The sequence below is a fragment of the Magnolia sinica genome, chromosome 19, assembly GCF_029962835.1.
Source record: "Magnolia sinica isolate HGM2019 chromosome 19, MsV1, whole genome shotgun sequence".
Classification (NCBI taxonomy): domain Eukaryota; kingdom Viridiplantae; phylum Streptophyta; class Magnoliopsida; order Magnoliales; family Magnoliaceae; genus Magnolia; species Magnolia sinica.
Window position 1 is genome coordinate 24,137,510 of NC_080591.1, and position 13,892 is coordinate 24,151,401.

Genomic DNA, 13,892 nt, shown 5'->3' on the forward strand with positions numbered 1-13,892 from the left:
TCTTGTGGTGTTCACGTACGATATAATTTCCCGATGGTCTAGAGTTTGTTGGTCGTTTCTCCCTTCATCTTGTAGTATTCAGTCGTACCATGATTTCTGAGTGGAGCTGAAGTTCGCTTATCGATTTTCTAGCCATCTTGTGGAGTTCATGTACGATATGATTTCTAGGTGAAGTGGAGGTTAATGGTTGATTTTATATTTACCTTATAGATTTTGCTTGTACCATGATTTCCGGGTAGAGCTAAAGTTCGTTCATCGATTTTCTGGTCATCTTGCGAAGTTCAGTACAATGTAATTTCGGGTGCAATACAAAGTCGTATGTTTGATTATTTGATCATCTAAACATATTCCCTTACCTTGCGAATTTATTATATTTTGCTTACGATGAGATTCCATTGATTGGTTCAATTTTTGAGTATATGAGTATGATTATAAAATGCCTTATTTAATATATCTAAATTCATGATTTGCATTCTATATTAGTTATGAATGATGAGTGCGCAATCTTAAAGGGTGCTCCTCACTGCGATAGTCATTGACGCTATCAAACCATAATAGTTAATGCAGGTATAGAGTAAGCCGATGTTATTCACTGGGTCGCTGAAGTAGATCAAGTAGCTGAGGAGCTAGACGGGGTCCCTGTAGCCCATATTAAGCTCCACCACTAGTTGATAGACTCCTGTTTTTGCTTACATGAACTTTGCTATTTGAGATTATATAAGTCCTGTATGGGCGCTACATTTGGAATTTTGTGATGATCAAGATATTTTTATCCAATGCATGATTTACTCTAATTTCGTTGCTGTTAACTCTGATTAATGATAAGCGGTTCAAGTTTACACTGAATTTTCGAGGTTAACACTTGGGTTTTTGAGAAGCGGGTCATATACTCGAGTCCTGAAAACACGGAGCGTTACAAGCTATCTCATGACTATTGACTCATAATGATCCTGCGGAACCCAATTTGCTTCATTAGCTTCGCCATCCACGGTGTGCTCTAACTCATTATATTCTGAGGCTTCTTTTTTGTTCTCAATGCCACCATCATTAATAGTGAGGTTTGCCGCTTGTTACTGAGGGCAAGTATTTGGTAAGTGACCCGATTGGCCACATCAATAACATTGGTCTAGACGTGGCCAACCATAGGGGTTCGGAATCCTGCTCAGACCAGCAACAGTGGTTGTTACTCTTTGGGATCTTACTTGTCCATTTTTCAACTCTTAGTTTGCGGGTATAGGAGGTTGGGGTCGTCCTCCTACATATTCTTTACCATTGGTCTATGGAGCTCCCTATAAAGGACCTGCCTCGACTACCCTAGTAGTAGGATAGATCTGTGTGTTGGTGTGCTCGAGCTGCGCTTTCTCTCGGGTGGCCGGCTTGATCACTTTATTCATTGTGATCCAAATGGGTTGCATCTAAACCCGATCTTGGATCGCAACACGCAATTCGTCATTGAATCGGGCAACTTGCTGTGATTCAATTTCAACCAAATAATTCTGTGTCATCAAATGATAAAATTCTTCTACGTAATCTCTCACCGACCGACTACTCTACTGATATTTTTTGGTATTGTTAAAACAATACCTGATCATACTCACTGGGGAGGAATTGCACACGCAATAACTACTTCATCTGTTGCCATGTTCAAATTGATACTTTCATCTATCTCGTTTGTGTGAGCTAAAGTTGCTCCCACCAAGCTGAAGCTATGTCTTTCAACTTATAAGCCACAAGCTTAACCTTCTTCTCTTTAGCAATATCCATGTAGTTGAAGAAGTGTTCGATTTCAATCAGCCAAACAAGAAAGTCCTCGATATGGAATTGATTGTTAAAGTTAGGGAGATCGACTTTCATCCTGAAGTCCCGATCCGTCGGATTTACCCAATCACCACTTCGTCCGAGATATCGGAGGATCATGTCGTCGATCTCCTCCTTACATGTGATCCTGCGATTCATTGGATCTCACCTTAGGCGTGATCATGTGATTCATTATCGATATCGCCCTATGATTGACACGATTACGAATTTCAGCGCCTACCGGGGGCGGATCATCACAACAAACACGGAGCCGCCCTAAGGCCTCAATCATATGATTGATGGTAGCTTATAATCCTTGCATGACTTGTTAATTCTCTTATTATACTGCTTCGATCCTTTCTGAAAGATAAAGAATCCTTGAATCACCGTCCATAGGATTTTGGTTCATTCCGTCGTTAATTGTCATTGGCCCGAGGGGAGTCCTCGCTGTGATACCAATTGACGCAGGGAATGACGTGATAATGTTGATTAATGCCTTCGTCGATCAATAATTACCTTGAGTTTCTCTTGAATCCACAAGAGCTTTCTCGAATTCACGAGTGAGAGAAGAAAATTTTTAAGAAATTGATTTATTGAATGAAAAATTATCATAAAAACGAGTTTAACCCCCTTTAAATAACCCTAAACAAACCCTAAAAAAGTAATCAAAGAGTTCCAATCAAACTAGTAACAAATTCAGAAAATCACGCAAAATTTCCATGTTTGTTAACCTATCGTCAACCGGTCCAGTCAACAGATCGAAACAGTCAAAAAGTGTCCAAAAATTTAAACTGAAAATTTTGTTATTTTCGACTTGTCGACCCAATCCATCAACCTATTGAACTGAATTTCGAACCTATATAAACTGACAAAAATCAGCCAACAAGCAATCTAGAATTTCAGGCAAAATTTGGACCTGTCGACTAGATTTGTCGACCAATCAAACTATGTTGAGTGTGTTCAATCTTTCTTGGCTTCTTTTCTTCAGTCCATCTTAACTATAAATGAGTCTTTGACCCATTTTACATCAGTTTTCCACATTAAAAATTGGTGTCTCTTGTACTTTACATGTTCGTTGATTTTTTTGCTTATATTTGAAATAATTATCATCCATTAAATTTCTTATATTGTTAATTTCATTGATTTTCCCATGGAAGGAAAAGGTGCATGGTTTCCCAGTACTTCCATCGTTATATACACTGACTTTGAAAATTCAAAAATCCCAATTACACTAACCATGTCAAGTGGTCTAAACCCTGGGCGATAGCCACACGTCATGTTGACGAGAGGATTGCCTCGGCATTGAAGTGGAAGGAACAAGGAGCCACTCCAACTGAAGTTCCAACAATAGTCTAATAAGCCTAAAGGTATACAATAAGTGCCAATGTCACTCAAATACCAACATAATTAAGGTGTTTTTTTGGAGGATTGCAGTATCGACTCTCAAGAGCAGGTTGTCACTTCCTCCTCTAGAACCTTTAATAGTAAACCAGGCTCCTTAGCCGTAGTTAAACTGGGGCAATTGGAATTGTAGATTAGTGATCTAAAACTGCTTAACTCGTGGGTCCTCTCTGGATGGCCCAATAAAAGACAAGTTCAAATATATAAGACTATGATCTTCCAATTTAAGGGATTTTAATTCATAAGCCATCCATGGTGTGGCCTATCATATCAATACCATGGGATCACTTGCACAAACTAAAATTTAAACATGACTATAGAACCACTTAGCCAAGATTGCACAATACTTCTATCACACCACTAGAACAAGTCCTTTATAATCTTGTAGATTACATTAGTTTCAAGAGAAAAGAAAAAGATGGAGAAAAGAGCTTATCCTAACCATCCACATACATTTTATCACACTAGATTAAAGCATACAACATCTCATTCCAAGTATCAGGGACCCCAGGCAGGCACCAATGGCTACAATCAAGAGAATGTTCTCCTGGATGAGCCCTCTCTTCCTCATTCACTCCCTTAGCGTACACCGAAGGGTGGCCATCTTTTCGGAGGGCTGACATGAGCGTGATGTCTTGCAAGTGGACTGGAAACCTCATCATCTTCAGCACACGTTGTAGGATAGATAGTTGTTCAGGTAGGTGAGGTGGGTGCTTGAAGTACCCTAGTGGCTCCTTTTGATTGTAGCATTTCAAGCCATTTTGTCTGTCATACATTGCATGCATGGATTAAACATGTGAATGTGGCTAATGATATTCTTGAGGGATGTGTGCATTAATCAAAGGTGAGCCCCACATGATAAATGGTCTGAATTTATAATAGGACTTTTTCTTAGGTAACCAATATGAACCATCCATTTTCCTAACCATTGATTAGATGGTGAGGACCATCTGAGTAAAGTGATTTTGTTGAGCATGGCAATCAATGGTGATGGACATGATGGACGGTTCAGATCAATGAGCAAGCATCTTTCTAGTGTAAACAATATGGACTATCCAATTTCCATATCATGGATCAAATGGATAATGCCATTATTTCAGGTAACTTTTTAAAGGAATAGATAATCAAAGGAGGGTCCCACATGATGATGATGATCTAGGTCAGTAATCTGATCTTTTAAAATATAGAATCAATTTTTACCATCTATCTTCCTACCTATTGATCAGAAGGTGACCATCTGATCAAACTTTCAAGATTGAGACCATTTATTAGGTGAGGTCCACCACGAATATGGCCCAGCCCAGAATCAGGTAGGTTCTGTCCAACCATTGTTTGGAATACATGGGTTTTTTACTCTTTTTACTTAACCACTTCTGATCTTCTCATTCGCTTGTGGCCTACTCAATGAAGACCAACTAGAGCTAGGTCATTTCATGTTGTGCCCCACCTGATGAACGGCATGGATAGTCTCCGCATGCATCACTGCACGTGTGTGCTCATTTGGTGTCACAGCATACCTGTTATGTCGAGGTGAGACACTTCGGAAAATAACTCTTGTTCTTTGAGGGTCTAAGTTCAAATCAACCCATTTAGCCCATGTGATGAGTCCCTTCTCATAAGCAATCATTGGGTTTAAATTGGTGAATAGCCTCTTTCCTTCCATGTAGTAGTCCCACCTGCAATGGCCCACTAATTTGATGATGGTGGTGATCAACACGTGTATAAGTGTGATATAAAGCAATTTGATCACTACATGCATGTTGTTGGATTTTGTGTAGCCTATTATATAAATATACATATACACCTGTATAAATTTATATTTATTCGTTAAATTATATTGAGATTTTCAAAGTTTAAGTTTATATATATGGATGTAATTGTTTTATGATAATATATGCAGAAAAATATTCAAATTGGCTTGCACGATAAGTTTAGCCTACATTCATTGATTAAAAACTTATTCCACTTCTGACATGTGGTAAACCAATGTGCAGCCATATGTTATAGAAGTAATAGATACTGAAGTGATCAAAATGAGATCTCATAGAGATGGATATTAACGTGCTAGTCAAATTGTAATATATATGTTGTAATGGGGATAGATTATAAGTTGATTGGATGGATCCTGCATGGTGATCGAATAACAACAAATGCTTGATCATTTACTGAAGAATTGAGCCATGTATATTGCGACGCCAACTACCTACAGGTGATGGATCGATTTTTGTCCAATGGTCATGTGAGTGTGCTAGTATCATAAGTAACTTTTGTATCATTATTAATCCATGTTATGTGATAAGCTTGCAATGAGGTGACACTATGATATGTATTCTCACGGCCTTGTGCATAAATTCGACTAGGTTAGAGGTATGCTGAAAAAGTGGCCAATTCAAAATGGGGTCACAAAGATTGTTGTTGAAAGATAGTATATAATCGCACATTATTGATGATGCACATAAGACTTTCCTAAGGTGCTAGGTTAAATGGATGGTCGAATTTTATTGTCAATGTTTATTGAAAATAATAGTTGTATTATTATATTAATATTTTAACAAGTGTTTTTTTTATCAATCGAGTTTGATCTTAAAAGTAAATAAGTGTGCGTGTGTGTGTCACAATTGGAGTATTAGAATTTACGTGCATGCACTTGTAAAATTAAACTTGTTCGATAGGGTGTGATTATATCAATGATGTGGAACAAGTGGTCGAGATTGAGATAAATTATTTTTAACCCCCTTGTAAATTTGGTGCGAGATCATTCTCTAAAAGAGGATTATAGTCTTATTATGCTGAAAAAGTGGCCAATTCAAAATGGGGTCACAAAGATTGTTGTTGAAAGATGGTATATAATCGCACATTATTGATGATGCACATAAGACTTTCCTAAGGTGCTAGGTTAAATGGATGGTCGAATTTTATTGTCAATGTTTATTGAAAATAATAGTTGTATTATTATATTAATATTTTAACAAGTTTTTTTTTTTATCAATCGAGTTCGATCTTAAAAGAAAGTAAGTGTGCGTGTGTATCACAATTAGAGTATTAGAATTTACGTGCGTGCACTTGTAAAATTAAACTTGTTTGATAGGGTGTGATTATATCAATGATGTGGAACAAGTGGTCGAGATTGAGATAAATTATTTGTATGCTGAAAAAGTGGCCAATTCAAAATGGGGTCACAAAGATTGTTGTTGAAAGATAGTATATAATCGCACATTATTGATGATGCACATAAGACTTTCCTAAGGTGCTAGGTTAAATGGATGGTCGAATTTAATTGTCAATGTTCATTGAAAATAATAGTTGTATAATTATATTAATATTTTAACAAGTTTTTTTTTTTATCAATCGAGTTCGATCTTAAAAGAAAGTAAGTGTGCGTGTGTATCACAATTAGAGTATTAGAATTTACGTGCGTGCACTTGTAAAATTAAACTTGTTTGATAGGGTTTGATTATATCAATGATGTGGAACAAGTGCTCAGAGATTGAGATAAATTATTTTTAACCCCCTTGTAAATTTGGTGCCAGATCATTCTCTAAAAGAGGATTATAGTCTTATGGGTCTCATATTTCTACTTGATTAGGAGGACGTGGTGATTCAATACACCTATTTACCATTATAATATAAGAGAAATCAAAGGTAATCTCTAATTTGTTTCTCCATGCACCGGATATTATAAATATAAGTGTAGGAATTTAGTTTGAGATGCATCTCTCTCCTTTCTAACTTAGGCTAAAGAAAATTCACCAAATCCAGAGTTCCTATGTGTATATATTTCTCTCATTGTTAAGAATTGGCATCTTCAATTGGCTTTCTTTTATCTCGATGTATTTCCGGACAAGAAAGAAGGTACATACATGGTTACACTTTCGATGTAATTTCATTTCTAGAAATTTAACTTGTCATACTTTTTCAGTGCTTTTACTTTCACGTGACACACGTGTACAATATCTAAACCATTCATCTAGTGTGCCCTGCTGTGTGAGCCATGTGATCGATGATCCCAGCCGCCAGTGGGTGGACTTTTCCCATGAGGATCGGCCGTTGGTTTGGTAATCCTTCACAGCATTCTGGTTGGGTAGCTCAACTCCGGTCATATGATTTGTGTGATTTTGTAGGTATGCACCGTCTATGATAGGGCCCAGTAAGATGAATGATCCGGATCTCATACGTATGCATTCGCATACATAGAGGTAATTTAGATGGGTGGCATTCTTGTAATCAAGATATCAAGCACGTGTGTGAGTTCCGGGGAAGATTGGTGATTAGAAAGTAAAATTACCACCATCATATATTCAATCATACACATCTGACCCACTTGATGAGTGGACCAACCTTGATTTTGGGACAGGGCATTTTCCTAGAGAACCAACAAGGCTAACGGTCCAGATTTCACATGCGGATGGCTCTGGTCTTTCTCATAAACATATTCAAACGAAGAGCCCAAGTGGGCCACCTATGATCAAAGGCAGCGGTATGGTGCCCTGTAGATAGCAATTGACATAAACGTTACTGTAATTGGACAATGACAACCATCCAATTAAGGCCGTGCAAAGTGGACGGTCAGTGTAAAAACGATCTCACCGTCCATTTTGCAGGCTCTCATTTGAATGGCTGCACTCATCCAATCAGGGTAATATTGGATCTATTAGAAATCCACGGTGGAACCCATCCATCCAATGGCTCAATATGATCATAGGTGGTCCCCCTTGGGCCCATTCATGAATTCGGAACATAGTAAAATAGGAATGCCATTTGGCTAGTGGTCGGTGATATGTGGACCCCACCATGATGTATGTTTTTTATCCACGCCGTTCATCCATTTTGAAAGATAATTTTAGGTTTTCATCCCAAAAATGAGATAGATCTAAATATCAGGTGGACCACACCATGGGAAAACAGTAGTGATTGAATTTCCATCATTAAAAACCTCCTAGGGCCCACTGTAATGATTATTTGACATCTAACCTGTTGATTAGGTAATACAGACTTGGATGAAGGTCAAAAATATATGTCAACTTGATCCAAAACTTTTATGTCCCACAAGAAGTTTTTAATGGTGGGTGTTCAATCAACATTGTGCGGCCCACTCGATATTTGGATCAACCTCATTTTTGGGGTCATACCATAAAATGATCAGGAAAAATGGGTGGACGGCATGGATGAAACACATACATCATGTTGGGGCCCACAGAGCACCGACCACTAGCCATTGGCTAGTGGCAGGGTCAGTAGCAGGCTTACGAGCTCCATTCGGCCGAGTGGGTCCACCAGTGAGCTGAATCAAACACCAGAATATCAACTCCTCTCCAGTATCTAGCATTCTCTTCAATGGAATCCAGCTCTAGAATTCTTTTGTTACTGGACCCCACTTTCAGTTCAACAAGGAAAGGGGCCCATGAGAACTCGATCGACGCCTCAAAGTCCTGCATCCATTGTAACTCTTTGTTAGGTTTCAAGCTATAAAAAACAGTGAGGAAAGAAAAGAATGTGCATGATCCAGGCCACTTATCTGGCTGGCCCCACCATCTACATGCCAGGGCTCTAATATGAGGCTTTTCAGATGATCCTGACTGCTATCTTTGATGGAAAAAAATGATCAGTGCCTATTTATGGGCCTCACCATGATTTATGTGTTTTATCCTTATCGTCTATCCAATTATCCACCTCATTTGAGACTGTGAGCTAAAAAATGAGGCAGATTTAAATCTCATATGGACACCACAGCAGGAAACAACGGTGATTGGATGGCCGTCATTGGAACTTTTTTAGACTCAAAATAATGCTTATTTCCAATTCAAGCTGTTGATAACGTACTTCTATAAAATGAAAACACAAGTATGAGCTTGATCAAACACATTCGTAATCCTGAAGAAGTTTTTAATGGTGAGTGTTCAAATCGTCCCTGTTCCTTGTAGTGTCGTCCACTTGAGATTTGGATATGCCTTATTTTTGGACTTGTATCCTAAAACGAGCTGAAAAAATGGACAGATGGCATGGATAAAAATATAGACATCATGGTATGGTCCATGGAGCATTAACCAGTCGCAACCTCAACACCGGAGAATCACTGTCAAACGGGAGTCCCTGGTTGTGGGGGGTGCATTCCACATAAACACCACGGTGGGGCCCACCCGAGCTGTGGACCCCCTTTCCTCGCATGGCTGACCACAACTTCGGATGGTAATTACTTAAATTAAAATAAGGCAACTTGTTGAAAACCTTTCTTAAAAAGAAGTACAGGGATGTAAATTCCATACTAAGTAGGTCTGTTTTTGTAAAATTTGCTTTTTAAAGGGACATGTACTCGTAGTAGGTGTATAAATCATATAAATCGGGCCAAATGGAGTCGAACTGATCTCAACCCGGCCCGGCCCGGTCACCAGCCAAACCAGCCCTAACCTGGCCCGGCCCAGTCACCAGGCCAACTTGTCCAACCTGAACCTAGCCCGATTAGCAATCGGGCGAATTCGGGCCAATTTTGGATCTACGATTTGGACAGCCTTAATTTTTTGACTTTACTCTATCTACTCCATAAGAAGGACTTTGGCAAGTAACTTGAATGGCTTTGATTTTTGAAAAGAGCTTTTGTCATAGATTTTTGGGACTTTGCTCCATCTACAAAGGGATTCACGATTTGGACAGCCTAGATTGTTGTAAATGGTTAAGGTAACTAGGTAAGAATTTAAGATATATATATATATATATACACACACATACACACACACACGGAAACGCACACCTGTGAACTAGTTCATACGTACTACATACAAACTTTTTTGAGAACTCATCATATCTGATAAGTCTCGCAAATCTGAACGGTCCAAATGAAGCAGAACCTCATGAAACCTCCTGGTACGAATTTTTACTTTGATCTAAAACTTAGGTGGGCCATGAAAAATGCAAACAGTTTCTTCCCTTGATTTGAATTTTTCTATGCTATGGCCTACTAGAATCTTAGATCAAGGTGAAAATTCACCCCCTACGATTTCATGGGATTCCGCATCTTATGGACCGTTCGGATTCAACACCCATGACACATGTGCAAAGGTGCGCACGTGCTAGGTGAGCATGCCTCTCTCTCTCTCTCTCTCTCTCTCTCTCTCTCTCTCTCTCTCTCTCTCTTATATATATATATATATATATATATATATATACCGGCGAAGTTGAGTCAGGTTTCGGGCCGAACTGAAATCTATTTGAACTTGGATCGAAATCACTTTCGGGTTGAAGAAAATGACTCGTCTTGACCCGAACTCAGTTTCGGGTCGAGCCGAGTTGAGCAAGTTAATCGGACTAGCCCGGTTCATGTACGGCCCAACTCTTAGTCCATGTACAACGGGGAAATGATGCAGTACATGTCACATACAGCATTTTAAGGTGTACGTGTGATGTTTTGTACATTTACGATTCAGCCATCAACAAGGACCGTCCATCCATACCACTCTTCATGGGCCATTACAATCACAACTACTGCACAATACAAACTACGTGATCGATGGCCTTTAGTCCCACCCATAAAATGGTTAGGATCAACGGTTCATAGTGATTCTTGCAATCAGTGGAAAATCAAAGGTGGTTCTTACAGAATGGACCGTCCAGATCAAAGGATAGACATCTTACCGAGGCTTGGAAGGCCATTGATGGGCCATCATAATACACGGTCTTACTCTGAGGAGGGATGACAGATTCAATCAAGCAGACAAGAGACTCCCATTGATTCCTCATTATGGAATCTCCAACCAGCATCAGCCGTTTCTTTCTCATCTTTGCAAGAAAATCCAATGCATCGAACCTGGCCCACACAAAATACTACATGATGTTAGTTGGTGTATGCATGTATATAAGGACTTGGATTCGGTAGTGACTCATCCGGTACGGAGCTCGGTACTGGTCCGTTCTGAAAAAAGCTCTGTGGGCTCCACCATGATGTATATGTTTTATCCACACCATCCACCCATTTTTAAAGATCATTTTAGTGCATGAGCCCAAAAATGAAACAGATTAAACTCTCAAGTGGACCACACCATAAGAAACAGTGTTTATTAAACAGCAACCATTAAAACTTCTTGTGGTCCAAAAAGTTTTGGATCAAGCTGATATTTGTGTTTTCCCTTAATCCAGATCTGTGTGATCTAATCAATAGGTTGGATGGAAAATAAACATTACAGTGGGCCCTAAGAAATTTTTAATGGTGACAGTTTAATCACCACTGTTTGGATCTGCCATGGCTCGTGCCATAAAATGAGCTGGAAAAATGAATGGACGAGATGGATAAGACACATACATCATGGTGGGCCTCACTGACTTTTACAGCAGGGTCACTACCGAAGCTGAGTCTTGTATATATGTATCATTTGTATGGAAATAATCATATCTAACCTTCCTAACCAACCAACCATCCGAACCATCTAATCAAATAAAATAGAGGGTCATGATCATTTAGTTTAGAAGAATTTATCTATGGCTGATGGTATGTGTGTATTTATGTATGAACATTCGTATGGGAAATTGTCATATCGGACACTTAGATAGTCCAGTCGATGATCCGGACTGTTCACAATCTCCAGCATACAATTTCTAGGTGAGCCATTAAAAATTATGCTGATCCGACCATCTGAACCATCCGATCAAATGACATGGACGGTCAGGATCATTTATGTAGAGATCGAACTAACAAGCAGTTTCGGACAGTTAACGGCAGGGATCATCATGGATGGGTTGTGTTTGTAAAGAATAACTTTATGAGACAATCCTAACCGTCCCGTCCAATGACTTGCAAATGGAAGGCTATTAAAAAGAAGGCCAAGTGATGGATGGATTGATCATCTGATAGGCTTGATTTCTGCATGGTTTCTCAAGAAATGTATGTTGGACCTAATGGACAGTCCAGATCCATCGATTAGACTGTCCAACTGAGTCGGTGAGCTTGGCCACGTGAAAATTCTACATATGGATATGATCATGTTCCCTTCATGTATGCACGTGGACATCACGTGTCGGTTCTCGATGGATCTGTGCTAAAAGGAACTCCACTATAGGAACACGGCTTACGCAGTGACCCCTCTAGTACCCCATCTCCGCACCGGTCGGTGCTGGAAAGTCTCGTGGGTCCACCAAGATGTATGTGTCTTACCCACGCCGTCCAACCATTTGCCAGCTCATTTTTTGACATCGCCCTGGACTCACCCAAGACGTGGCAGCCTTTACTGTGGGGCCTATCTTGATGTATGTATTCTGTATCTACACCGTTCATCCGTTTTTCCAGATCATTTTACGGCATTATCTCAAAAATGAAGCAGATCCATTTATCGTGTGGACCATACCATAGGAAACAGTAGTGATTGACCATTAATGGGCCACAAAAGTTATGTATCAAGATGATTCATTTTTTTTCTTTCCCTTCATCCATGCTTACGTGACCTTATCAATGGATTGGATGGAAAATAACCATTATGGAAACATTAATGTGTACCCTAAGAAGTTTTTGACGGTTGGACATGCAATCCCCACTTTGGAGCTCTTGCATGGTTCACCTGATAACTGGATATTCTTCATTTTTGGGATAATGCTTTATAATATATTGAAAAAACAGATGGTGCTCTGTGGGCCCCACCATGATGTATGCGTTTCATCCATGTTGTCCATCTATTTTTCCATATCATTTTATGGCATGAGACGGGAAACATGAGGTATGTCACAATCTCAAGTAGACCACATTACATGAAAAAGTATTGAATGAGCATCAACCATTAAAAACCTTTCTGATCTTTGTTTTTTCCTTTCATCTGGGCTATATGACCTAATCAACGGATTGGATGTCAAACAAACAGTATAGTGGGCCTTAGGAGGATTTTAATGGTGGATATCCAATCAATATGTATTTCCTGTGGTGTGGTCCACCTGAGATTTGTATCCCTCTCATTTTTGGGATCAAGCCCTAAAATTATCTGTAAAAATGGATTAACGGAATGGATGAAACACAACATCATGGTGTGGCCCACGGAAGACCGACCACCAGCCACCGGGCTGGTGGCCGGGGGAGTAGCCAATCCGTTTCCGATGCCTAATTTCATAAGTAGCCATGGAACTTCAACGTGAGAGCAATCTTACCTGCGGATGTTGCAGCCACGTGGCTTCCACCTCCACTTCTCGTAATCAGAATCCGGCCGTCCATTCCTCTGGCAGTTCACTTTGGAACTAACATACGGGCAATTCGCATCGTAGAGCGGATATGATTGGTCGTAGATCCATTTTCCTACCGATAAGTCGCACTCTCTCTTAGAAGTCTGGCCAGTCTGGACCATGTTCACATCGTCTTCCTTCTCATCCATCCATTCAAAATCCTCGGACCCCACAACAGATTGTGTGGACCCCACATGGAACAAGCTCTGAGAGAAGACGAGGATGATTACGAAGAAGAAGAAGAACCACCCAAAGGTTTGGAATGCATGTGCAGCCATTGGACTTTGGAGCCTTAGAAAGTGTTTGAAGATGTAGCTCATATTAAGGGAGTTAAACGGGTCTTGGACCCGAAAGGATGAATCTTCAGTTTTTACAATTGGGACCCATGATTCTATGATCCAGGCTGTTGATCTGATGAATTCAACAGTAGATGGACCATAATAAAAAAAATCTACTCAATTAGACAATCCTAAAATGTACAAAAATTGGATGGCTAGGATGTTCCG

At 39.6% G+C, this 13,892-nt stretch overlaps 1 protein-coding gene and 1 long non-coding RNA gene across 2 annotated transcripts; one reads left to right on the forward strand and one right to left on the reverse strand.

Annotated features, from left to right (window-relative positions):
* Positions 1-3,509: 3,509 nt before the first annotated feature.
* Positions 3,510-13,688, reverse strand: LOC131235276 (protein trichome birefringence-like 36). Its single transcript, XM_058232412.1, has 5 exons — positions 13,315-13,688; positions 10,825-10,996; positions 8,446-8,627; positions 4,716-4,874; positions 3,510-3,963 (listed from the first exon to the last, which is right to left on the reverse strand). The coding sequence occupies exons 1-5, from the start codon at positions 13,662-13,664 to the stop codon at positions 3,663-3,665; spliced, it is 1,164 nt and encodes a 387-aa protein (XP_058088395.1). The 5' UTR covers positions 13,665-13,688; the 3' UTR covers positions 3,510-3,662.
* Positions 4,872-5,533, forward strand: LOC131235277 (uncharacterized). Its single transcript, XR_009166037.1, has 2 exons — positions 4,872-5,259; positions 5,309-5,533. It is a non-coding gene; the product is annotated as an uncharacterized LOC131235277 (long non-coding RNA).
* Positions 13,689-13,892: the final 204 nt, after the last annotated feature.